The 27,393-nt window shown below is 44.0% G+C and overlaps 1 protein-coding gene and 1 long non-coding RNA gene across 5 annotated transcripts in view; one reads left to right on the top strand and one right to left on the bottom strand.

Annotated features, from left to right (window-relative positions):
* Nucleotides 1-220: 220 nt before the first annotated feature.
* dgkza (diacylglycerol kinase, zeta a) overlaps nucleotides 221-27,393 on the bottom strand; it is a 616,491-nt gene continuing 589,318 nt past the window's right edge. For all 3 annotated transcript variants that reach the window (XM_059651884.1, XM_059651885.1, XM_059651883.1), the window contains 2 exons: nucleotides 24,258-24,357; nucleotides 221-5,978 (listed from right to left, as the gene is read on the bottom strand). In XM_059651884.1, coding sequence (XP_059507867.1) covers nucleotides 5,862-5,978; nucleotides 24,258-24,357 — 217 coding nt within the window. In that variant the 3' untranslated portion in view covers nucleotides 221-5,861. The remainder of the gene's footprint in view (nucleotides 5,979-24,257; nucleotides 24,358-27,393) is intronic.
* The window catches only part of LOC125459184 (uncharacterized), a 28,288-nt gene continuing 13,420 nt past the window's right edge, over nucleotides 12,526-27,393 (top strand). For both annotated transcript variants that reach the window (XR_007248980.2, XR_009446824.1), the window contains exon 1: nucleotides 12,526-12,924. This is a non-coding gene — a long non-coding RNA (uncharacterized LOC125459184). The remainder of the gene's footprint in view (nucleotides 12,925-27,393) is intronic.

Here is a 27,393-nt window from a genome sequence, read left to right as displayed (position 1 = left end):
TTCCAGATGTACAATGTTGGTTGGAGATAATTTACATTTGACTCAGCTCTGGTAGCTTTCCCTGTTGACAGACCCCTAGGAGTAGGCATGTGTTTGTGGTGTTGGGCGCAATCAAAAAAGGAAACGGAAAACATTAAAAGTGGCCATCAATCTTAGCAGAAAAACTTGGTCAGTGTGAACTGCCAGAAAATAGTTATAAGTCAATAATTAATTGCTTCAGTCATTTATGCATCTTTTTATTGGTCCAGTCTGATGCAAATACAATCGAATCCATTTATATGCAACCCAGTAAATGGATGTTGCTACAAAGTCCCGACTTGTTGCTCACTAAGTCAGCAATACACAGCCTTTCCTCACATCTTTTATCGTGTCATGAATAACAGCTTCCTGTCAAAAAGACTTCATTCTGATATAAACCATCCCATCAGTATATAGAGGCACTTCTAAAGTCGCTCGGTGTTTTCTTTTGTGATCTGGAGCATGGAAGATGACGAGGAAGTGACAGCTTTTCCACTATTTCCACAATGTTTTTGCCCTGTTGGATGGGCAGTGATGAAAGATCACTTGAGTGTCCACTATTTATGAGTCAGTGTGACACAAACAAGCTCAATTCAAATCCTCACATGCACCCACACATATAGAGCTCATTGGTCAGTGAGAAAGTGGAAAATCTTGCTGAGCATTCCTCTCCCAAGTGCAGGCACCCTGTGACCAACACAGACCAGAAGTTAAAACTATGCTTCAGAGCCAATAGGGAGAGTGAGACAGCTGAGTGAGGAAAATGACTGGGCTTAGCATCAAAACTGCTGTCTCTTTCAGGTGCATTTTTAGTTGTTGCAAACTTTGCACTCATCAAAGCAAAAGATGGTAGTGCTGGAGAATGGAGCACTGAGAGTCATCACTCCCCACATCAGTTATAGAGACACTGAATGCAAAGAAGTTGGTTTGGAGATATGTTCCTCGCTTTGCGATGTGTTGTACAATGATAAGCGAGAGGTTGAAGGTTCAAATCCAGATCAGCCCAGTTGGTAGAACGTCAGATTCTTAATCTGAGGCTTCAAATTTTTAGTTGGGCATTATGCTTCATATTCAAAGTTGAAATAGACAGATTTTTAGCGTGTAGGAGAATGTTTGGATCAGCTGTGAGGAAATTAAATGGTGGGGCAGCCTTGATGTGTTGAATGGCCTACATCTGCACCTACATCGTATGGTCTTAAATTTGCTTGCAATTTTCCCCAAAATGTGCTTCAGTTCCACTGAAGAATTCTTGGTCCTTGTGATGCTATAGTGAGGTTCCACCCAGCTCCCATTACAAACCTCCAGGGTCTCTCTTAAATAACATTCCTATCGACTGCAGAATGATTAAACTTGTTCTACTCACTTACTCAGGAATATAGTGGAAGAACGGTGTGTCTTATCAGTATGGGCTAAATCTGGTTGATCCCAGAGGTAACACCTAACGTACAGCTCTATTCTAACCTCCAACTCCCACTGTCTTTACTGAATCCCCTTTTCCAGGCTGCTCTAACTTGTATATCACCTCCCTCCCCTTTACTAGCATCTCAGAAAAGAAGATGCATTAATTCCCAATCATTATAAATGTGATAGTATAGGAAACTTTACACAGGATAATTGCAAATAAAACCCATGGCATAGATGGGAATATGGTGGACACTGGATAACATCTCAGTCTCATTGCAGTACTACAGTGAAGCTCAGCATAAGCCAGAACAACAGCACCTCATTTTCCACCTGGGGACCATGCAGCCTTCAGGACTCAATATCAAGTTCAATAATTTTAGGGCCTGAGCACCTTCTCCTATGCTCTTATCCAACATCCCAGCCAACCCATTTTGACCAACCAACGGTCCTCATTAGCAGCTTTTATTTCTCCCTGCTAACCATTACTCAGTGCTTTGTCTGACCAACTGCTATTCTCGCTCTTTGGGCTCCATCTCCAACAATCTTTTACTCCTTGTCTTTCCCCTACTGTCTTCAGCAGAAGTAGCAATCATTTCCTCGCATGTTTGAGTTTGAGAATCAAAGACGTTTAAATCGGGCTAAAACACATTGCTAAATCTACAAAAGAAAATACATAGACCAATCTGGGAGTGCTGACGAAGGGATGCTGTCTGACCTGCTGTGTTCTTACAGCTCCACATTACTGACTTTGGCTTTCAGCATCCGCAGTCCTTACTGTCTCCATACTATGTGGATTCTCTTCTTTGAGTACGAGCTACAGTGTGACATATTTGCATTTAATTCCTTTGTCAGCTTTCATTTTGCATTGGATTGCCGTCTGCACAGAGGCAGGATACTGGGGTATTTAATAAAAATGTGTCAACCGTTCATCCGACAATATCATCCAGTGTAATTAGCAAGTTACAGTCATCAAACTGGCATAATTCTTCAGTAACCAGCAGCAGACTCCACCCGTTACATTTCTCCTGCCTTCCCGCTGCCAGCCCGTTTTGTATTGGTGGGGTGTATTGGGGTGGGGAAGAAGAGAATGGAAAGCATGACAACTAATTTGTCTGGCTCAATTCCTTCACCTGTGATATCTAATATGGTGCTATCAACATACTGTGCTACATGGTCCACTGACTGGAAAGCTTCACAATGAGCCCAGTGAGGAACACGCTGGGACTTGGTTCACAGTTTCAAGTAGGAACAACGCGGTTGCATCAAGTCATTTGACACAAGGCAAATAGAGGCATCTGTTTCAGAAACATACACGCACACAAACTGCAAATATAAAAACAACCGCCAATCGTCGAAGATTTACCAATCTACAAAAGACGGGCCCAAATTTAAGTAATTATACACACAAAAATGTCACAGATACACATCAAGAGATTCTCATGGGAATATTACAATAACTGTACGATCTTGGAAAATTTACAACCAGACAGACTTCTTTTGTTTTGTTCAAAGGAACCTATTTACACAGTTGATTGCAGAGAATGGAGCAGCCTATCTCCACTCCACTCGTGTGGAGTGTCGCTTTCTCTGTCTTGTCTGCAATCCTGGATGACAGCTTTAAGGACAGTGTGGCATAGGATTCAATCCTTCCCTTCCTCCTGGGCTGTGTGTTAGTTTTCCAGGTAAGATCAGAGACAGAAAGTCTGTAAACCCTTGTTTTTTTTTCTTATTAAATCCATTCATTTTGAGTATCGACATGCGGGTGAGTTGGTCTTTTGGCAATGGTGTAAAACTGTCGATACTGGTTCTGCTGTCTATTGTATATCCCCACATCATTTTCTCATCCTCACTAAATTATCTCCATAAAGTCAGGGCTCCTTTCCCTTCATCATATGATGTAATGAAAATGTCCTTTCTCCCTCCAGCGGTACTATCTTGGTGTTCAGTTCATGTCAAGTCATATGATAATATATTATTCTAAACCAATAACCGGAATAGCCAGAGCTAGGTATCCAATTGGTTGGATATTTTGAAAGGAAAACTGGGTGTACCAGTGTAATAAGACTGAGCGCCCCTCTATACAAATCAGACACTTCTTTTCCTGATCCCCCACACTATGCTAGATTTTTGCAGTGGAAACCTTTTTGAAATTGGGACAGATGGGTTTCATGGTTTGGGACCTGCAAAATCTAAAGGTGTCTACCCGTGACCGATGACAGGTTAGTTACTCGCGACCAGTCATTCACCAGAGTTACCTCTTTTCAACAGTAACAGCTATCTGCATTTATAGACAGGATTCGACATAAGGGACTCTTTCAAGGTGAGAAAAAACGGAAACATTTCAACCTAAAGATAAGGAAGAATGTTCAAAAGCTTCTCAGAGACAGCTTATGAGAAAACCCGAAAGCAGGGGAGGGAAGTTAAGGTGGGGTTAGGGATCTCTAATGTTGCGGAATCACAATTTGGAAACTTCAAGAAGTACATCATTTGATCATTTGTAACTTTTGAGTCACAGGAAAGTCTTGTGAAGACTGCAAGACAAAAAACTGGCTTTTCATAGCAAGGGAAAACACAAGGCGAAGGGTTTAGTATTTTTAGGTGGTGATTACCATCAAACTACTTAGCTCAAGTGCTATGATTCCTTTCTGATGGATTAGTGCCCTTGGGAGCTGATTAAATTATACTTTAAAATTTTCAATGTTTTGAAGAAAATGCTCCATTTGGATGAGGTACAGCAGAATGAAAAAATACACTTTAAATTAGCCACAATACACATAGGTGGGTGCAGTAATAGGGGAATCTATAACAGAGCATTGCAAACATTCCATGTGCTTGGCCAAGTTGTTTGCACACTACCTATAATGTCCAAGTTGGGTTGTATATGGTTGCTAGGGAAGGGACATTGATTACAATCCTTGTAGTGGTCAGGAAATGAAAGACTTTTTGACACTAAGCTCCACAGCCCCCACCTGTTGGCTTGAGTATCTTAGACCCACTGTGTCAGATTTGATGAGACATCGGCACTGACTAAGAGTAGAATCTGGGGCATGCCCGGTCTGTGGGGCTCAGGATCATGCAGGTCGATGTATTTCAACCAATTGAGCCATCGAGGAGGCCAAGAGCAACTCTCAACAAATCTATCTGTTAGACATCATCAAGCATCAGCCTGGGAAGCATTGTAAATCATACGTTCATATGTTCACTCATTAACTGGGATTAAACATAGGGCCCTTTTAAAATGTCTCTGTAGAAACCTGACTGAATTGGGCAGCTTTCTCACTACAATGGCCCCATATGAAGGTTGCAGGTGTCTAGAAAATTTGACACGTGGTTTTTGAGGATTTGCACTCTTTCTCTTGAATGCCCAAATAAAAGTAACAACTTGGACTCATTTAAAAAAAAACACAAAGCATGTTAATAAGGTACTTGGTAAATGTCTGTAAATGGTGGATGGATTTAGCTGACCCCATCTCTCACAAGTAAGCCAATTCTTCAGTGGGAAGTGAGGTCCTAGATACCATACATTAGCCTACATCTGCCAAATTGCTCTCTGTTCTACTTCTCAATCTTATCCATCTCGTTGGGCACTATTGACGCCTGGTGATTAAGAATGGATGTTTGCTGTAACTACTCTTTTCCCCTCCCTTCCCACACTGCACTGTAAACATTACGGAAGCCTGATCACACTGTCTTTTAGACTCCAGTGAGTTTGCAGCAGGCATCATTCAAAATTAACATTAAACAGCATCCTCACGATTAAAAGTTCCAATGTGCACAAAACAAGTATACTTTTCCACACAGTTTTCTCTTAAAAATACAGCTGTAAAATAGAGACATCAGATCCATATTAATATTTTCAGTTTGCACTATAGTACACTTGCCCTCTACAAAGTAGTGAGCATTCACCTTGGATCTTTTTTATATTACTTCTCGAGTTGCTACTGTCTCAGCAGCAAAAACAGCACTGGGCATATCCCAGATACAGAAATAGGGCCTACAAAGTGCAACCACGTAACGTGCAATTTAAACAGCATAAAGTTACGAGTGCCAATGCATCACCACAAGTAGCTAACTTCATGAGAAGCTGTCAACTTTGCCTGTCTACCCATCACGTTGGTGAGGAACAACCTGGCAGACTGTTACCATTGTTAGAATCAAACCGTTGTTTGGTACCCAGTGGCTGCCATGTTGCCAGTTTTGGTTTTGGCACCCATTTGCTCCAGGGTGTGGTTTAGCCAACAGGGGAGAATAAAAAACACACACACACACACACAAACATACACACATCCACGCGCACGCGCACACACACACACAAAGAGGCTGACCGATGGTGGAAACACCACCGAGCCATGTTGTCACAAGTGGCAGCGGGCATGCAATCTTTGGGAAGTGGGTGAAGAGGGTGGGGGTGGAGATTTGCCATCAGTTCCTCATCAGCGCTACACAGCCGTCTCCTGATCCTCTCGCTGAATCATCTGGTAATGCTGCCGGTTCTCCAGGTATGCGGCCAGCTCCAGGTCCATGGCCTTCTCTGCTTTGTTTTTTGGCGTGTCGCCCTGAGGAGCAGCACAGGAAAGAGACAGAGGTAAGTCTGCAAGTGGACACACACACTATATTCCACCTTCCCTTTTAAGAGAGTCCCCTCCAAAAGTAGGCTACCAACACGAGAGGAACAGGCAATGTTGTCCAAGAGAGGGCACTGAAAGAAACTGAAACACTGCTGTGTCCTTGATTTTCCTGCAACATCTCATCAGAATCAGGACAATACAGGCCTTTTGCAAAGTAGATCCTTTCCGTCATTCGATATCAGGCATCTTAGTTGTGCATCAGATATCATGGCTTCAAGGACCAGAAAAAGAGCACACACAAAAATAACAATCACAGCTGACATTTCAGTGCAGTGTTGAGGGAATGGTGCATGACCGGAGGCACTGCCTTTCTGATGAGATGTAAAACTGAAAGCTCAACTACCTCGTCAGGGCAATGTAAATGGCACTATCTTGAAGAAGAGCAGAGGGGATGCTGTTTGAAAAAAGTAGCATCTCAGTCTAAAGACGTGCACGTTAGGTGAATTGGCCACGCTAAATTGTCCAGAGGCCTTAAGGAGTGTAGGTGAGGTGGGTTAGCTTTGGGGAAATGCAGGGTTATAGGGACAGGGTAAGGCAGTGGGGTCTGAGTGGGATGTTCTTCAGAGGGTCAGTATGGACTCAATGGGCCCAATGGCCGGTTTCCACACCACAGGGATTCTATGACTCTACGATGTCACAATCGCAAAAACAGATCATATCATTGCTCACAGTGGGATCTCAATGTGCACAATTGTTTCCTACATTACAACAATCCCTAAATTTCAAAAGGCGCATCCTGTGGTGACAAGAAATGTGGGATATCCTGAAGTCATGAAAGCTGCTATACAAATGCAAGTCACCTAACTCCGTTTGTTGAATCTGAAGCATTACTAACAAATGGCATCCTGTACTATCTGCATTTGGTCTTTCCTTGTGTGCTATTTCTGTTCATGATCCAACAGCCAATCCCCCTCCAACTCCACCCCCTTTCTTGATATCACAATCATTCTGAGAGTAAAGGTGTCAAAGAGTGAAGGGATTGTGCAAGAAACCGGTGCTGTGGTGCAAGATCAGCCATGATCCAGAACGACAGAGCAGGCTGAATGGCCTCCACCTGCTCGCGTTCTGATATTCCTCGCGAGATTAACCCAGGCACATGACAAAGACTTGGATGATTCCAAAAGAGGAATGAGACTATTTTGTATCTGGAGCCTTATAGTTCACATTTTGGCAGATTAGGATGTTTATAAGTTGCTATAACGGGTCTGAAAATGGAATCTGAAATGTAGAGAAATTGCATTTTTGATTCATGAGGAATAAAATCATCCCATTTCCAATGAGTCCTTAGTGCAAAAAGATCATGAGTTACAATCACAAACAAAGAAAGGGATGAGGAGTTGGAGAGGTCGGGATTAGAAAGTTATCTAAAGCTTGGTGCAAGAGATGGATTTTGAGGTGATGTTCAGGAGTGTGGAAAAGAATGGGAAGTGAATCATAAAATCCCTACGCTGTGGAAGCAGGCCATTTGACACACTGAGTCCACGCCAACCCTCTGAAGAGTATCCCACCCAGACCCAACCCCGTACACTATACCTGTAACCCTGCATTCCCCATGGCCAATCCACCTAAACTACACATGTTTGGACAGTGGGAGGAAACCCACACATACACGGGGAGAATGTGCAAACTCCACACGTTCGCCTGAAACTGGAATCAAACGCAGGTAGCTGGCGTTCTGAGGCAGCTGTGCTAAACACTGAGCCACCATACTGCCCCAGATTAGGGATTGAGAGTGGATTAGGGAGACAGCTATGAAGTAGGATCCAGGACCACAAAAGAAACAAGACTCCACTGATGGACTGGAGGGAGCATTGGAAGCACAAAAGAGCAGAATCAGAAGTTCGCAGAGTTTGGGAAGGCAAAGGGGATTTGAAAATTTGTCGAGAATAAGATGCGTTAAAAATCATGGTGAAATTCAGAGGTGAAGTAGTGGATTTCTGGTTGTGAGTCTGGGAGTCAACACTGGGCACTTAAAATGAAAGTGATAGGTGAGCAGGGATTTACACTGAGCAGGATGCACACGGCAGCATTCTGGACATGATGGGCAATGTGGAGTAAATGACGGACATCAAGCTGGTCCTGTAATACAGAACCAAAAGCGGTTAGGAATTGGTTACTGGCTACAAAAGACACACTATGTTTCAGTCACAGTGATCTCACCAAGAGGGGCGATTTGGTTATTGCCTAGAAGAACAGGCAAGCAATAATGAAGCAGTCATTTACTTCTTTAATCGCTTCCTTTTGTACTTTAAAGGCAACGGTTGGAGGAGAATGTAAAGGGCACTGGAAATTCGTGATTACCCATTGCTGCTGACACTCTAGTGACCATCTTTCCAGACCCAATGATGTATGTCAACATGAGAATGCTGGGAAAATACTTAGTGTGCAGGGAAGAATGTCACTAAGTTTTTATAAGAAAGACAAACACTTTATTTAACAGTCAGGTAGCGCAGTGATCCTCTTTGGCTGTCCCTTCTCTAATAGATATACCATTTTGGATGCTGCTGGGGAGCAACTTCACAGGGGATAGTAGCAGAAGCCAAATATATGGCGCCTCGGGTGGGACCAGTCAGAAAAGCATAGAAAGAAGAATGGCAGGGCCAGAGCGATAAGGGGAACAAACAGGTATTTCAATGGCCTTTAAAGAGGCTCCAGAATGGTATGTTGCTTCCCTGGTGCCAGGGAGGGAGAACAGCCAGTGATCATGGTACATATCGGTACTAATGGCATTTGTAAAATAAAGAAATGGGATGGTGTCCTATCAGCAGGATATAGAGAGTTAGGACATAAATTAGAAAGTCGAACCTGATGGATAGCAACCCCAGGATTAGGTGAGATTGTGCCACATGTGTGCACAGTGAAACTAACAGGATATACTAGATGAATAAATGTACAGGACATACCTGGGCAATCTTCCACATTGTCAGGTAGAAACCAGTGTTGTAACTGTTCTGGAAATGTTTGGTTAGGGGAATGTAAAGTTCAGGAGTGCACATCTTCAGTATTATTGTCAGAATGCTGTCAAAGCCCATAGTCTTTGTAGTATCGAGTGCTTCCAACTGTTTCTTGATATCATGTAGAGCCAATGGAATTGGCTGAAAACCTGCATCTGTGATGCTGGGAACCACTGAAGGTGTGCTGTTGGATAGGTTTAAACTAGAACAGCAGACAATGGATGCCAGATGCCTGAGCAAGGGAAAAAAGGATGGAGAAGCAAGGACAGAGCCAAAGGTGGAAGGCAAGGAAAACAAGGGCTAAAATTAAGTGGGTCCACAGGCCAAGGTATAATGATTTTGTGTCTTAATGCACAGCCCTTTTTGCAATAAGGTAGTTGAATTAGCAGTTCAAATAGATATAAGCTGTTACGATATTGTGTTGATTACAAAGACACGGATGCAGGGTTACCAAGGATGGAAATGTAACATTCATTGCGACAGGATGTGAACTTAGAACTAGCAATGTCTCATTTACATTACACAGAGTCTTGGTGAGGCCACACCAGCAGTTTCAGTCTCCCTATCTAAGAAAGGATATGCTTGCTATTAATTGAGCTCAGCAGCAGCTTACCAGGCTGATACCATGGATGGCAGGACTGTTTTATGAAGAGAGATTGGTTCAGCTGAGCCTGTACTCAGTAGAGTTTAGAAGGATGAGACAGGATCAGATTGAAATGTTTAACATTCTAATGGGGCTGGACTAGATGAGGGGAGATGTTTTCATTGGTTGTGGAGTTGGACTGTATTCAAGAAATAGGTGAATATCTTTCTTCTAATAGCTTCAAGGGGTATGGGGCGGGGGGGGGGGGGGGGGGGCGGCGGGGAGAGAGGGAGAAGTGCGACTAGGGCATTGAGATCAGCCATGATATCACTGATTCACACAGCAGGTTGACAGGGTAGAATGGCTTACTTCCGCTCTTCGTTTCTGTTGCCATACTGAACATCAGAAAGCATGGTGGCTCAGTGGTTAGTACTGCTGCCTCACAGCGCAAGGGACCCGATCTGTGTGGAGTTTACACGTTCTCCCCCTGTTCTCTGGGTGCTCCAGGTTCCTCCCGCAGTCTAAAGAAGTGCAGGTTAGGTGGATTGGCCATGCTAAATTGCCCGTAGTGTTCTGGGACGTGTAGATTAGGTACGTTATAGGGGGATAGATCAGGGTAGAATCCTCTGAGGTTTGGCATGGACTTGTTGGGCCGAAGGGCCTGTTTCCGTACTGTGGGGATTCTATGATCTATGACCCAAAGAAGCTTCAGAGGAACATTTTCAGGAAAGAAATCTGATTTTGAGTCATTAACAAAAGATGACCAATAGCTACTCAAAGAAACTGATTTCAAGTTATCAATGAAAGAACTCCAGGTGGAGGCAGAGATGTTTAGGGAGGGAAACATGCTAATATGATGACGTGAAATGTCCTTTCATTGATCAGCACTGTGTGCAAGGTCTAATAGCTGGAGTTGCTCAGGATAGAGAGCTGTAATCCTAATGTCACTGTGACCCCACTGCTTGTGGGGAGACAGCAACGCGCCCAGTGCTTAACTCGCAAGGCTTTCCAGCAGCTGGATAACATCGCACTAACAGGCTTCATCCCTTACAAAAGGCTTGAAACCTGTTAGTTTTTCTCTCTTTCCTTAACATTTCTTCCACTCCCAGACAAGGGAAGGAGGCAACATTAATGCAGAAGAAACAAACTCCACAGGGACAGTAAAAGGTAACTTACAATAGCAAAACAATTCCAAGTTTCTTGTAATTTTAAAGTGTTAAAAAGAGCTTAAAACATTTTCTTGTTGTTCCTTTAATTCACAGAAAAATAAGCATTGTTGTTACCTTACACCCAGGCTGTAATTGTGTATTAAGGGCAATGTGGTTGTGGATTAAAGATTAGCCAGCATCCGTTTTAAGATTTGCACGTAAAGCTTCTATTCAGACTGCCAACTGCTCTTCTACAGAAACTACCAGCCATACCTTCTGCTACTCCAATGGGTTGAGCAGTGTGTGGAGTATAGAAATGCACCGAAAACTCTCAGCAAAATTTTTTTTTAATATCTATAGTAATAAGTTGGAGGGAGAGCCTGCACATTGTATGGAGTGACAGTAAAGCATGTGAAGGCTTGAAATGTTTCTCAATCAGATTTTCAGTTCTTCCCTAAATTTCTGCTCGATTTCCTTTCAAAAGTCTGCGTTATTTTAGAATCATTAAAATCATCTTCAGACTATCGAAAGCAGCTTCTAAATACCATCCAAAGTGCAGTCAATAATTAGAAATCCCTACTCATTAATTTTCTAGAAGGCAAGTTGTAATCCCTGGAAGTTAACCTGTTAAGATTATTCACATATTGATCTTCCAAATTTAAAGCCAACATTGAGTTCTGTGTGTGTTCACTGTTTTATTTTTTGCTTGTTGTGAAAGAACTCAAGAGCTGAAAGATGGGTTGTTTCTGTTTAGAAGCTTCTGCTCTTTTCCACTTTTATTTTCTCCTTTACCTCGACATGTGAGACATGCGAGTCAAATGTTGCTGAATTAGACCACCCACAGATTCCTGTTTCGAAGCTCATGACAAATGAGGGACAGATGAGAAACAGCTAACCTGTGAAGGGGCACCCCGAAATTCCTTTTAAGAAATTTGAGTATCAGATTGAACGATGAAGAATCTCTCCAGGCCAGGACGAGCTTGGCTTCAGCCACCTACACCAAAGAGGCAGTCTCCTCCTCCTACCACCCAACTACACTACACCCCCTCTCCCCCAAAGTCCATATACTCAAAATGCAACCAGCCTCACCAAATGCAAACTTATAGGTGAACTTCACACATTGTGCTGGAATTAGCATGAAAGAAAACCACATCCTCAACTGTTCAGTCACTTAATCTGCCCACCCCCGCGAAGGTTTCTGATTTTGATGCTGGTTGTAATCTATAAAATCTGTGCCCATGACTTACAATGGCATTTGCAGCTCTGTGGGCACTGTGTAAGGAAGTGAAAACCACAACTGTACAAAGTACCCACAGAGCTTAAGTGCATATGCCTCACCCCCAGCACAGCGACCATACTGAACCCACAAAGAAGACAGTCAAGGCTTCACTGAGGCCTGGCACTAGAGCCATATTTTTCTCAACAGGCTTTTTATCAAACTACTGTCTCTTATTACTGATTTTTCACAGTTTCCAGTGGTTGCTATAGCATTCATACAAGAGAGACTTACAATGCAGTGAATGCTTCCAATTTTCCATGCCAGGCTGAACCTGGGCCTACAATGAGCCTTCTCACATAGAGGTGCAGCATTTAATACTTTGCCAGTAACTGAGCTGGTTCTCTACTAAAATGCATCGCTTCTTTGAGCGATGGAAGGCACTTCTCAATGAGCCCATGAAGGGAAACCCCCCACAGCTCTCCCATTGGATCAGAGAGTGAGGATTAATTACACTAAAAGCTTTGTGGGCATTCCTACTCAGGCAGGGTACTGACAATATGAGCACATGCAGTACGTCATTCAATGCATGACTGGATTCTCCGTTGATACCGTCTGTCAGACAACACTGAAACATTTGTCCAAGGTCAAGGGGCTGGAATCTATGAGTTGGAGAAGAGCTGAGGGAAGGCCTCTCCTTTCTCCTCATCTATGGAATAGCAAGTCGGAAAAATACCCCGAATGCAGCTGAAGGACAGAACCAGTATTTATAAAATGCCTTTCACAACCTCAGGACAATGCCAAATGCTATAAAGCTAATGACACAGCCTCGTCCACAAGCAAAGAGGTGGTCCCCAGCACCACTTTAAAAAAGATATGAGAGGCAACTTTTTCAGTGGTTCATGTGTGCAACGAATGGCCAGAGAGAGAGTGGTGGATGCAGGTACAGTTACAACATCTAAAAGACATTCACGTAAGTACATGATTAAGAAGGGTTTGGAGGGATATAGGCCAAGCGCAGGTAGGTGGGACTGGTTTAGTTTCAGAACATGATCGGAATGTTCTGGTTGGAACGAAAGGTCTGTTTCTGTACTTTGAATTCTACGACACTTGGAATTCATTCTAAATGATATCAAGAAATAGCTGAAGGCACTGCATATTGCAAAGGCCATGGGCCCGAACAACATTCCTACAATAATAACTGAAGATTTGTCCTTTTACAACGTTTTTTCCCCCGCCTTGAACATACAGTTTAAAAATGCATTGCAAAAATGTGCATTCTATATATTTTCAGACAAGGTATGGTCTATTATTAACTTCAAATGCTTGCTTTCAATCAACTTCAAATTTAAAATGGCCAATTAATCTATTGCCAGTCTGCTGAAGAGTTCCAAACTTCTCCTATACTTTGTGAGGCAATGAGTTTCTTAATTACACTCCTAAAAAGTCTGACTCTCATTGTACACAATGTGCAAAAATGTCCCCACCTGAGGAAAGGAGGCAGGAAGGGCAGATAATCAGAGGCTTGACACTGGGGAGTTAATTAACACACCCCCATGCCAAGTACAATGCCCTAATGTCAAGCTTCCTGGCCCAAAACTAATCACTGTCGTTTGCAGTGGTCCTACCTAGTCTGTAATTACTATAGATGAATTCAGTTTACCCAGACAGTAAACTAGATGGGCAGTCGGTTAGTTTGAGGTTGTACCACGGGGTGGCGAAAATTAATTAATCTATAATAAATTCTGCAAGACCGAGGGACTGGACGTAGAGAAAGGGGAGATTCAGCCCGAGATCCAGCTCCCTACCCTCATTTCCAAATTCCCTGTTCCTTTCACCCCGGGACCTCCGACTCCTGATGCCCCTTGCTGAAACAACATCTGGTTGTGACCCTCTTTCTGGGCACCCTTTCTCCTGGCACCAACCATGACCTTCCCTGGGGCAATGCCAAGTTTTGGAGATGCCAACCTTAGACTGGCCCGCAGCTCCAGGTGGCCAGGACTTCTCACATTTCCAGCAGAAATCCTGCTGGCAGCCAATCATCTGCCTGGCTGATAGCCAGAAGAAAGGGCAGCCTTTCTGACTAAGGTAGGCTACAGGCTTTTCTCAAAACTCTCCCATTTCAGACTTAGCCTGAAAACAAAGGGACAAATTTCTCACCCCATATGTCTTCGTCATGGCCACCCCCGGCTGGAAATAATTTCTCTTTCTCTGTTCCAACTATTCCCCTCCTTTTTTTTTGTAACCAAGTCCTGAAACTTCTAAATTGCAGAGAAGAAAATATTATGCTCGTTTGGGTAATCTCTTGTGGTCATCTCACTTTTGGGCAATCAGACATGAATCTAGTAAATGTACACTGCCTCTCATCATTCCTAACGTATGATGTGCAGAGCTGCACCGAGTATTCCACATGTACTCTAACTCCAGCTTTGGATAGTGAAAGGATAACTTCTACCCTCTTGTATTCTAGTCCTCTAAGTATGAAGAACAGCATTCTGTTAGGCTTTTTGAATATTTTCTGCACCTACCTCACTGTACAAATTGGGTATTTGGATCCCCGGGTACCTTTGAAACTCTATGTGTACCATTTGGAGAGTATCTTTTTAGGTCCAAAGTGATGACCTCATATTTGGCTACATTTACCACAATTTTGCCTTATTTGCTCAGGCAAAGTTTCTTTACAATTTTAAACTTCCAGCTCTACTGCTTGCGATGCTGCCTATTTTTGTGCTATTGACCCACCTGGATATTTGGCTTCCTATCCCATTGTCTAAGCTTCCAATGCAACTAAAATGGCAAAAGCAAAATACAAGCAGTAATGGCATTAAAGAATTCAGCAGCACTGCATGAAAAGCATGTGCGCAAGTCCAAACATGACAGCCCAGACCCATGCGAAGTCAAACCTCATTACAGGACCGCAAGATACAATAGAGGTAGGCCATTCAGTCCATCAAGAGCACTTCCCCATTCAAGGAGATCACGGCTGAAATCTTCAACTTCACTATCCTGCCTTTTCTCTTTAACCCTTCATTCCCTTACTGATTAAATGCCTGTCTATCTCAGCCTTCAATATGCCTAAAGACCCAGCCTCAAATGCCCTCTGTGATGAAGAATTCCACATGTTCATGAGCCTGAGAGAAGAAATTCCTCCTTATCCCTGCCTTAAACATGCAACACCATATTCTGAAATAATGCCCACTGATCCTAGACTCTCCCAACAGGGGAATCTTTGTATCTACCCTGTCAGGAAGGGGGCTCCCTAAGAATCTTGTATATTTCAATAAGGTCATCTCTCACCCTTCTACATTCCAACAGGCATAGACGCAATCTACGTCACCTCGCCTCATAAGACAGTCCCTCCATTCGTAGCATCAGTCTGTAGAACGTTCTCTGGAGTGTGTCTAATGCGAGCATACCTTTCCTTTGATGTATTAGAAATTCATAAACATACGTGGGTGAAATTAATCTTCAGCAGAAACAAAATGGGCAAATGCAAATAAGCAGCAGTGACCTCAAGTAGAAAAGAGAAAGAAACAGACGGTGCGTAAAACAGACTGCTGACTTACTACTGTTTTGTTTCTCTACCACTGCAGGCAAAGTTCATCCTCAGTGCTCTTTCTGTCACAAATTCAACCTCCCTGCCCTTATTGGGTTATGTATACATTGGGATCATGAGGCTGGATAATGAAAGCAATCGTGCCCTGAGATTGGCTGTAATGGTCCAGGACAACTCACCCATTTTTCCCTTTCCTCCCTGGGAACGGGATGCAATTTACGACACTATAATGCTGAGAGAACCCTGTGCAGGTGAAAGTGTTGTTTTAACTCCACTGCTATGGCAGCATAGATCATGGTGCTATTTGGTGAAGGAACGGGGGTGTCTGGGTTTGATATGATACAACCATAAAATATTGCATTAGTAACACGACAGTAATTCAGATTAACAGCAGCATAGTTTAACCTTGGATATGTATTGTATGATTGAGAGGTGAAAGTTGAGAACCTTACTTTCTCTCTTCTTTTGAGCACCATAAATACTCAAAATGCTTTGTTAGACACCATTGCCAAACAACAGCAGTCTTGAAGGGCAGGAATGTTCCTAAAGCCTGTGATCCTTTGACCGCTAACCTCCTCTTTTAGTTGTGTCCTGTATTAGTGACTTTTCTGTGCATTCAGTTTGCAATTTAGCTTTCACTATACCCAGTTTTGACTCACACGTGTTTCCCCAATGCAAGCCTGTTCTGCAGACTTTAGGACTTTTGCTAGGCGAGCGTACAAACAGATCAGAGAGCAGTCCTGGGGAGTCATTTGAACCAATCATATTGATGCAAAGTGCTGTGAGAATAGTCCTAAACGATTAATGGCAGCCTCGGGGTACATTCCAATAAGCTCCATATTGGCAGGATGGACTGAAACAGTGTATGATGGACTGCAGTGCTTGTTAGTGAGTGCCCCTTACAACCATGTAGTAGGGTAGTGTCTCCTTCATTAGCTTGGTGCAGGGAAAGTAAGCACAGTTAGCTTTACCTTAACTTTTACAACGCTGGCGATAGTGTTTACTAAATTAAAAAAGATTGCCACAGAACTCACCAAATTTGGTCTGACCTTAAACCAAATGACATGTTGCCCTCATCTGACAGGTAAAAAGTCACCTCACAGACAGCAGAGATTTCAGGAATGTGGATCTGTGGAATCCACAGACAGCTCAGTGTTTCTGAAGAGGTGACACTGAAGAATCTATTCTCCCAATCGTTTCCATCTGGAAGGTTATTAATGACAGGGTCAGTAAAGGTTCCAGATGGAGAGGGTTTGTTTTCCTTCTTCGTTTTGAAACTCTGGCTGGAAATTTTCTTCTGTAATAACAGCTCCGAACTGACTTCAAAAATGGTCCTGACAATACAGTTTTTACCTCTGTTTCTGCCACTTGTGTCCTACTCATGTCACATTAATTTAGCTGTCTGCACAAGAAGAGCTGGCTTCCCATAAGGAAAAGCCTTGACCTCTCTCTGTGTTGTACAGCCTGCTAATAAAAGATTATTGCTGTCATTTTGGCTTTTCTTTGAATTAACAGGAGCTCCAGATTTTAGTTGAAGCCAAGATAGCAATTGTTAACTTTAAAAGTGTTGTTACACTGCAAGACAGCTGGCTGAGATCTCTATTACCCCCAACCCGCCCCCCCCCCAATCGAAGCTGTTCAATGTTTGCAGCACAACATATCTCTCTGCTAGCACTGAAAGTAACAAGCTCACAATACTCCCTTCATTCTTGTGAATATCCATATTGATGGTCCTACGAGCTGTGCAACAACAAAATGCAGACTCATGCCACATGTCGCTTCCAGTGTTTGCTCGAGGTTCCATTAGGACAAGGGGACGCATTAAGTGGAGTCACGAATGTTGGCTCTCAGGAAGGGTTACTCACTTCCCTGCCCTTTGCCCCTAGTCCTACACTTCATATTCTTTTCAGGTACTTCTCCAATTCCGTTTTGAAAACCATGATTATATCTGTCTCCATCTCACACTCATTCAGTGCTGTCTAGAATCTGAACATATAGGATTCTTAAGGGGTAGCTTGACCGGATAAATGCCGAGGCATGTTTTTCCTCATGGGAGAGTCAGCAGGCACAGACTCAGAATAGAGGGGTACCAATTTAAGACAGAGACGAGGAGGAATTTCTTGTCCCAGAGGGGTTTAAGTTGGTCAATGGAACTCCTTGCCACAGAGATACCAATTTAAGACAGAGATAAGGAGGAATTTCTTGTATCGGAGGCGTGTGAGTTAGTCAATGGAATTCCTTGCCACAGAGATACCAATTTAAGACAGAGATAAGGAGGAATTTCTTGTCTCGGAGGTGTGTGAGTTAGTCAATGGAACTCCTTGCAGAGAGCTGTGGGGAGGAGTCGCTGTATTTCTTTAAGGTTGTAATAGATAGATTCTTGCTAAGTCGGGGAATCAAGGCTTATGGGGAGCAGCGCAGTGAAGTAGAAGGGAGGTGTGTCAGATCAGCCATAACCCTAGTGAACAGTGAAGCAGGCTTGAGGGGCCCAACAGTCTACTCCCATTCCTATTTCTTGTGGTCTTAATGACTGATTGCATAGAAAAGCTGACTGGTTTGCAATAGCGAAGGACAAATACAGGAAGAAAAGTATTAGATAGAGAATTAAGATGCAGGTGAACAGAAGTAGGCAAGCTTACATAAAGAATGAAGAGAGCTGGCCGTCACTCAAGGGTAGTCTAGAAGCTGCCTACAGCGTAGAATCAGCAGATAACTCTGATGCATTGTCTAACTTAAGTAAGAAGCACAGGTGCACTGTTTTAACAGAAAAGGGCTGCACTGGGGCTGTTTTTGTGGTTATACACCGTAATCCGACAAAAGCAAGCAACACAAACGGCAAATTACTTCAGAAGAAGTTGCTCACATACAGTTTAAGGGGTGTCATTCCTTGCATCATTCTGGTATTCTGCATTATGAGTGATGCTAGTCCTTCCTCATTGCAAACCTTAAACCCCACCCTCATGATGCACCATCCTCAATCAAAGTGGTAGTTGTGGACAGAAGCTGCATTAGTCCTTTAGGGTACTGGAGTATGCTTCTCAGATGATTTGCCCGTTCACATTCCCTACTTCTCAGTGGGGAAATGTTTGACCTCTTGAAGGCAACAGAGCTTTTTCAGTATCTTGGCTACTAGGGTGCGCTTGAGCGAAATTCAATGTAAGCTTCAATGAATAATGCCTCTGATCAGATCTCCATGAAATAGGATTTGTATTACCGAGCCAAACATTTGGTGTTATAGCTTCCACCAGGAATTTTATCTTTCCCAGCAGTCGACGGTGGGCTGGATTGATCCACTGTGGACTAATTTAGAAAACAAGCTAACCAGAAATTTAATAATGAACATCATCTATTTAGTCTTGATTCAGGCTGGCTGCAAAAACTGATCACGAATGAAACTGCATTCAGATCCACAAACTGGGGACAAGCATCAATACATCAATGGTAGCCAGGATTAGAGACGTACGTGGCATTTTTATTTTCTCCTGGCTTTTGTTTGCAGTGGGATTATACAAGGCACAAGTATCCTGGCACAGTAAGTATGGGAGAGGGGCGAAAGGCAGTGCGAGCAAATAGACTGCCTCAGGAGAAATATCGCTGTATAAAATAGCTGATTAATGAGGGGAAGCAACAGTCAGGAACCCCAGCAGGAGAGTGAGCGAAATTATGAACTGTTTATTCCCAGCGATGACTCTATTAAGAGCTTTTTACAGCAAACTGCTTTCACGGATGCTTCACACTCACCCCCTCCCCTTCCATGTGATGGAAATCACCCCTGATTTTCCTTAGGTTTTACGGTGTTTGCCAAATCTCTCACCAGCTGAGAACAAATTATCACTTATTTTCCTTGCAGGCAGAAGTTATGCATGAGGAAATAGGTGCTAGGCACATTAACCTTAGATATTTGTAGTAAAGATTGGTGCAATAAACCTTCTTCCCACTGCACCCAAATATTGTTCCATCTTGGGAAGATGCAAGGAAGTCGGGTTATTAACCCTTAACGTTCCTAGCTGTCTAAGATACAACATTCTCAACATGTCTGACAGTCCTTATCCACGATTACTTGAGTAAACTGTTAATCTCATCAACAGCAGACATAATTCAACAGCAGTGCATGTTACTGTAAGGAGGGGTACAATTAGATGGATTAGTTGCTTTATTCGGAATGGGACTGGGTTAGTCCCTTTGCACAGAGTGTTCGACAGGTGGCAAAGTTGTATGAGGAAATGTTTAAAAAAAAAGGGAGGGGGCCACACTGCATGGGGGAGAAATAAAAAAGCATTTCCCTCGTATAAAGATATAAATAACACAGAAGAATGTCATAGAAGGTAACTTATAAACAAAACTATGCCTCAAATAATACATGGACAATTAGGTCAGCAACTCTTACTTTGAGAGTAGCATCTTCAAAAGACAGTAACTGCAGCTGTTCACGTGAGCTGCTTGTTTTCCAAAGGGTTCAGGAACAGAGGCATCATAATGTCTCACTGAGAAATGTATCTTTGATGTAGGCAAACCCAGGTGAACAAAAGAACATGATTTTCAACCTATTTTGAAGGGCATGGAAGATACAGAAACTGAAATGCTACTCCCTGCACAGAGTTTGATGGATGACCTAACCTGCATAAAGTTTGTTCCATATACTCCACCTTCAAGTGTCTTTTGCTATTGAAGTGTGTCAACGTGGATGATGGAAGAAAGGCGGTTGACTACAATTGACCCGCCATGCGCTGCACCATCTTCACTACCAATTTACTGCAAAAACTCTTGGTTCACAAAACACGTCTTTAAAGCATCATGATTTTTTTTTAAGGGGAGGTTGTGGAAGGGGTTAAATCTATTGATTTCTGCAAATGCAAAATGTTGAGTATGAATTGGATGCGAACCATAGAATACAAATGAACTTCAAGCTACATGGTCTTGTCCTGCAAGTCGGCAACTTCACGTAATCTGACAGCAACATTCTCAGAGCTAAGGTAACTCCAAAATTGAATGCTTGTGGCTTTATGTCCGCTTCGAACTGACCAGTCGAAGGCAAACAGTGCTGACTCATTCTGCCATTACAGGCCTGAACTCATTCCCTGTTAACCCTCCTCAATCCTGCCTCTGCCCTGGGTATTTCCTCTCCCGTAACTCTGGAAAGATGAGGCTGGGAGCTGCTCATCACCAGAAGGTGGGAGGAAAAGGAACTAGACAGTGACATGCGAGGCTGGATGAACACAGCAGGCCAAGCAGCATCTCAGGAGCACAAAAGCTGACGTTTCGGGCCTAGACCCTTCATCAGAGAGGGGGATGGGGTGAGGGTTCTGGAATAAATAGGGAGAGAGTGGGAGGCGGACCGAAGATGGAGATAAAAGAAGATAGGTGGAGAGAGTATAGGTGGGGAGATAGGGAGGGGATAGGTCAGTCCAGGGAAGATGGACAGGTCAAGGAGGTGGGATGAGGTTAGTAGGTAGCTGGGGGTGCGGCTTGGGGTGGGAGGAAGGGATGGGTGAGAGGAAGAACCGGTTAGGGAGGCAGAGACAGGTTGGACTGGTTTTGGGATGCAGTGGGTGGGGGGGAAGAGCTGGGCTGGTTGTGTGGTGCAGTGGGGGGAGGGGATGAACTGGGCTGGTTTAGGGATGCAGTGGGGGAAGGGGAGATTTTGAAACTGGTGAAGTCCACATTGATACCATATGGCTGCAGGGTTCCCAGGCGGAATATGAGTTGCTGTTCCTGCAACCTTCGGGTGGCATCATTGTGGCACTGCAGGAGGCCCATGATGGACATGTCATCTAGAGAATGGGAGGGGGAGTGGAAATGGTTTGCGACTGGGAGGTGCAGTTGTTTGTTGCGAACTGAGCGGAGGTGTTCTGCAAAGCGGTCCCCAAGCCTCCGCTTGGTTTCCCCAATGTAGAGGAAGCCACACCGGGTACAGTGGATAGTGTATACCACATTGGCAGATGTGCAGGTGAACCTCTGCTTAATGTGGAATGTCATCTTGGGGCCTGGGATGGGGGTGAGGGAGGAGGTGTGGGGACAAGTGTAGCATTTCCTGCGGTTGCAGGGGAAGGTGCCGGGTGTGGTGGGGTTGGAGGGCAGTGTGGAGCGAACAAGGGAGTCACGGAGAGAGTGGTCTCTCCGGAAAGCAGACAGGGGAGGGGATGGAAAAATGTCTTGGGTGGTGGGGTCGGATTGTAAATGGCGGAAGTGTCGGAGGATAATGCGTTGTATCCGGAGGTTGGTAGGGTGGTGTGTGAGAATGAGGGGGATCCTCTTGGGGCGGTTGTGGCGGGGGCGGGGTGTGAGGGATGTGTCGCGGGAAATGCGGGAGACGCGGTCAAGGGCGTTCTCGATCACCGTGGGGGGAAAGTTGCGGTCCTTAAAGAACTTGGACATCTGGGATGTGCGGGAGTGGAATGTCTTATCGTGGGAGCAGATGCGGCGGAGGCGGAGGAATTGGGAATAGGGGATGGAATTTTTGCAGGAGGGTGGGTGGGAGGAGGTGTATTCTAGGTAGCTGTGGGAGTCGGTGGGCTTGAAATGGACATCACTTACAAGCTGGTTGCCTGAGATGGAGACTGAGAGGTCCAGGAAGGTGAGGGATGTGCTGGAGATGGCCCAGGTGAACTGAAGGTTGGGGTGGAAGGTGTTGGTGAAGTGGATGAACTGTTCGAGCTCCTCTGGGGAGCAAGAGGCGGCGCCGATACAGTCATCAATGTACCGGAGGAAGAGGTGGGGTTTGGGGCCTGTGTAGGTGCGGAAGAGGGACTGTTCCACGTAACCTACAAAGAGGCAGGCATAGCTGGGGCCCATGCGGGTGCCCATGGCCACCCCCTTAGTCTGTAGGAAGTGGGAGGAGTCAAAAGAGAAGTTGTTGAGTGTGAGGACGAGTTCAGCTAGGTCAAAAGAGAAGTTGTTGAGTGTAAACAACTTCTCTTTTGACCCTCTTCCGCACCTACACAGGCCCCAAACCCCACCTCTTCCTCCGGTTCCCATTATCTCTAGACAGTGACATGCTTTGTTGGAAACAAAAGACTGGAATTCCAAAAGTTGGAATACTGCATCCAGTGCTTCATTCACTTGTCTGAGCGCAGTAACATTTTCATAGTTAAAACAATGCCATTCTTCTATCATGACATAACGCAATAGTGTATTCAATACATATGTTAACTTCATTTATTTTGACAGCAACAATGTTGCACCAATTTCTACGCCACATTGATCTGGGATCCAAATGACACTTTGGATATTTACATGTCTAGCTTTTACACAGCTAATGTCACTCCAAAGAAAAAGCTCTCTCTCTGATGTCTATGTGAGTCTAATAGCCATATGTACAGAAGAAATCTGGAACCACTGCCCTCAGAAGATGACGGATTCTAGGACTGGAACTTTCAAGACTGAGATTGACAGATTTGTGTGCAATAAAGGAATCCTAAGAATTGGAGCTAGGTTGGGATAATGGAGTTGAGATGCAGGTCAGCCACAGGGAGACTGGAAAGCTTGGATTATTCTCAGATAATTCTCAGAGTAGAGATGGTTCGGGGAGATTTTAGAGAAGTGTTCAAAAGTATAAGAGGTTTTGACAGAGCAGATGGGGAGCACCTGCTTCCATTGATAGAAGGGCTGGCAATCACAGAACAAGTAAATTAGCAAGAGAAACCAGAGGAGTGATAAGGAGCCAAAGATTTTACACAATGAGTGGTTAGCATTTAGAATGCACATCTGAAAGTTCATTGGAAGCAGCTTCATTTCGCTATTTGAAAAAGGGAATTGGAGAGAAACTTGAAAAAGGAAAAGAAAGCCTATGTTTTTGGTTAATAGCTGAAGTTGTTAGCTAGCTTTTTTAAGAGCCAACAAAAAAGGTCGAATGTGCTCGATCTGTGTTGTTAAGACTGCATGATTAAATTGAATGATGCTGCTGAACGGCCTTCTCCACTTCTTCCATTCACTTCTAGCTTTTTCTCCAAGGAACCTTAGTCCTGAGCAACCCCTTGGCATAACTGAAAATAATGTCCCCATCATCAGTGACAAAAGTCCAACACTTCATTAATAATAAATTGTCAGTGCCTAACAGCACGCCTGATAACAATTCAAATTTGTCGCAGTCATCACTTGTTGGCCATTAGTCTCCGCAACATACTATGCACAACACCTTTCAGCAAGGGAACAGCACATGGAGGTGTGCAAAATTTCCAGTTTGGCAATGAATTTGAGTGATACTGAGACATTAACCCGGAGCTTTACACAAATAATCTGAGAGTTTGATTCTCTCAAGGCAGTTTGAGAATGTAACTTTACTTTAGAAAGTGTAAAAGTGTGAAGCTGATGTCAATAAAAGTGCCTGTGAAATACCTGGGACGATTATGAGAACCCAGTAGTTCATTCATTGCCTTTAGGAAGGATATTCGCTGCCTTTACAGGGCTGTCTAATATGTGACTCCTGTCCTATACCAAAGAGGTTGAATTCTAATTGCTCCTGGAAACAAACCAAGCAGTTGCATCGATGAGTCAAAAAGTGAGATTCTGTCATATTAGAGGCATCAGAATTATGGGCAGGGGTGGGTAGATTACAGCAGGAACTAAAGTACAGCGCTGTCTGTCCCTCAGAAGGGTTTATTTTTCTATCTCAATAAATAGCTACAGACAGACTAGTGCACAGAGAGTTGGATCACCCAAAACACAGTCACCATTTTGCTTACAGTGTATTAGTGATCATTACCGAGAACAGGCTGGGCGTTTCATTCTGCTACCAAAGCTTCTGCCATTACCTGCAAATCGGTCTTCATTAACGAAGCACCAGCTTCCACAAGTAAGTGGCATATGGTTCGATGTCGGAGTGCTGCTGCTTTGTGTAGGACCGTCTCACCACTGCAAACAGAAATCATAAGTTCAAATTTATACCTCAAAATCTGGGGCCCCACAGAGGAATCTCTCCCAACACAATTCCAGTATTAAACTTATGCTGCAGCAGTGATAATGGGCTCTCATCTTTTGAGCAAAGGTTCTGCCTTGTTATTTCACTTTGGAGATGTTAACCTCACATTCCTCTTTCCTTGTCACTCAGTTTCCCTGCATCAGAAGCCACAACCCAATGCAGAGGCCTACAGTTTGGGGCCGAGGTTTCTTCTAAAGCAATTCTGAGCCAGTTTTTTGAAGATGCGTGATCAGTAACCAGCCATGCTTCATCTGATCTCTGGGCAGCAGCTCCTCTAAAAGAGCAACAACTCAGCTCTATAGGAGAACAAATCAGTGATTTTTACAGCTCTCTTTTTGTATTCCAATGTATTATTAGTATTAGATGTCAGACAACCATCAGTTGGTTAAATAGTGATCATTCCACATGCCATTCCCTGAAAGATCATTGGGAGTGGCATTGTAAAATGAGTTAGGAAACAGTGGGCCACACAGTGGCTCAGTTCATAGCACTGCTGTCTCACAACACCAGGGACATGGGGCTCAATTCCACCCTCAAGTGACTGTGCAAAATCTGCACATTCCCCCCGTGTCTGTGTGGGTTTCCTCTGGGTGCTCTAGTTTCTTCTCACAGTCCAAAGGTGTGCAGGTTGAGTGGATTGGCCACATTAAATGACCCATAGTGTCCAGGGATGTGCAGGCTAGGCAGATTAGCCATGGGGAATGCAGGGTTACACAGGGATAGTGTGGGTCTGGGTGGGATGCTCCTTGGACTTGATGGGCCAAATGGCCTGCTTCCACACTGTATGGATTCTTTGATTCTTTGAAATTGAAATGCTAGGGCCTGGAAAGTTGATCATCTCTGAAAACTGAAACTGACAGGGAGGGAAACAGGACAGTCAACACATTGTACGTTTGTTCGCATGATCAACGCAAACACATATGAAGCTGGCGATCTAAAGGGTGAATCTCTCAGAACAGGCAGAAGAGAATGTTTGTATTGGGAAATGCCTGCAAGACACGTACTAGGTTCCTAGGAGGAGAGTTACTCTGCTCCTTCCACAGGCTGAAAATCAAGTTGCTCTCACTGAAATGGAGATGCAAGAAGTGATCGATGCTACGAGCTTAGTTACCAAGGCACAGCAGCAGTGCACAAAGACAGTCAATAACTTTAGTAGAGCTGTCAAAGAAAGAACAAAGGCTTCTCTCACCTGCGCCTTACTGCTTTCCCTGTTTCCCCACACAGACCACACCACAATTCACTTCACCACTCTTGGATTCTGCACTTCCCACCATCACCCCAACTGGAATCAATAGATAGTAGGTGCAGGAGTAGGCCATTCGGCCCTTTGAGCCAGCACCACCATTCATTATGATCATGGCTGATTATCCCCATAACCCTTGATTCCACTACCTTTAAGAGCTCTATCCATCTCTTCCTTGAAAGTATCCAGAGAGTTGGCCTCCACTGCCGTCTAGGGCGGAGCATTCCATATATCCACCGCTCTCTGGGTGAAGAAGTTTCCCTCAACTCTGTTCTAAATGGCCTATCCCTTATTTTTAAACTGTGTCCTCTGGTTCTGGACTCACCCATCAGCGGAAACATGCTTCCTGCCTTCAGAATGTCCAATCCCTTAATAATCTTATACGTCTCAATCAGATCCCTCTCATCCTTCTAAACTCAAGTGTATATAAGCCTAGTCGCTCCAATCTTTCAACATATGATAGTCCCACCATTCTGGGAATTGATCTCGTGAACCTACGCTGCACTCCCTCAATAGCAAGAATGTCCTTCCTCAAATTTGGAGACCAAAACTGCACACAATACTCCAGGTGCGGTCTCACCAGGGCCCTGTACAGCTGCAGAAGGACCTCTTTGCTCCTATACTCAATTCTTCTTGTTATGAAGGCCAGCATGCTATTGGCTTTCTTCACTGCCTGCTGTACCTGCATGCTTGCTTTCCTTGACTGATGTACAAGAACACCTAGATCTCGTTGTACTTCCCCTTTACCTAACTTGACTCCATTGAGATAGTAATCTGCCTTCCTGTTCTTGCCACCAAAGTGGATAACCTCACATTTATCCACATTAAACTGCATCTGCCATGCATCCGTCCATTCACCTAGCCTGTCCAAGTCACCCTGTATTCTCATAACATCTTCCTCACATTTCACACTGCCACCCAGCTTTGTGCCATCAGCAAATTTGCTAATATTACTTTTATTGCCTTCATCTATTTCATTAATGTATATTGTAAACAGCTGCGGTCCCAGCACCGAACCTTGTGGTACCACACTGGTCAACGCCTGTCTTTCCGAAAGGGACCCGTTTATCACTACTCTTTGCTTCCTGTCAGCTAGCCAATTTTCAATCCAAGTCAGTATTTTGCCCCCAATACCATGTGCCCTAATTTTGCTCACGAATCTCCTATGCGGGACTTTATCAAAGGCTTTCTGAAAGTCCAGGTACACTACATTCACTGGTTTTCCCTTGTCCATCTTCATAGATACATCCTCAAAAAATTCCAGAAGATTAGTCAAGCACGATTTCCCCTTTGTAAATCCATGCTGACTCTGACCTATCCTGTTACTGCTATCCAAATGATTCGTAATTTCATCTTTCATAATTGACTCCAGCATCTTTCCCACCACTGACGTCAGGCTAACCGGTCTATAATTTCCTGTTTTCTCTCTCCCTCCTTTCTTGAAAAGAGGGACAACATTAGCCACCCTCCAATCTGCAGGAACTGATCCCGAATCTAGAGAACATTGGAAAATGATTACCAATGCGTCCACGATTTCTAGAGCCATCTCCTTAAGTACCCTGGGATGCAGACCATCAGGTCCCAGGGACTTATCAGCCTTCAGACCTAACAGTCTATCCAACACCATTTCCTGCCTAATATAAATTCCCTTCAGTTCGTCCATTACCCTAGGTCCTTCAGCCACAATTGCATCTGGGAGATTGGATCTGTCTTCACTAGGGAAGAA

Source organism: Stegostoma tigrinum, chromosome 17 (assembly GCF_030684315.1).
Source record: "Stegostoma tigrinum isolate sSteTig4 chromosome 17, sSteTig4.hap1, whole genome shotgun sequence".
In the NCBI taxonomy this organism is placed as follows: Eukaryota; Metazoa; Chordata; class Chondrichthyes; order Orectolobiformes; family Stegostomatidae; genus Stegostoma; species Stegostoma tigrinum.
This window is presented reverse-complemented; position numbering and strand designations above follow the sequence as displayed.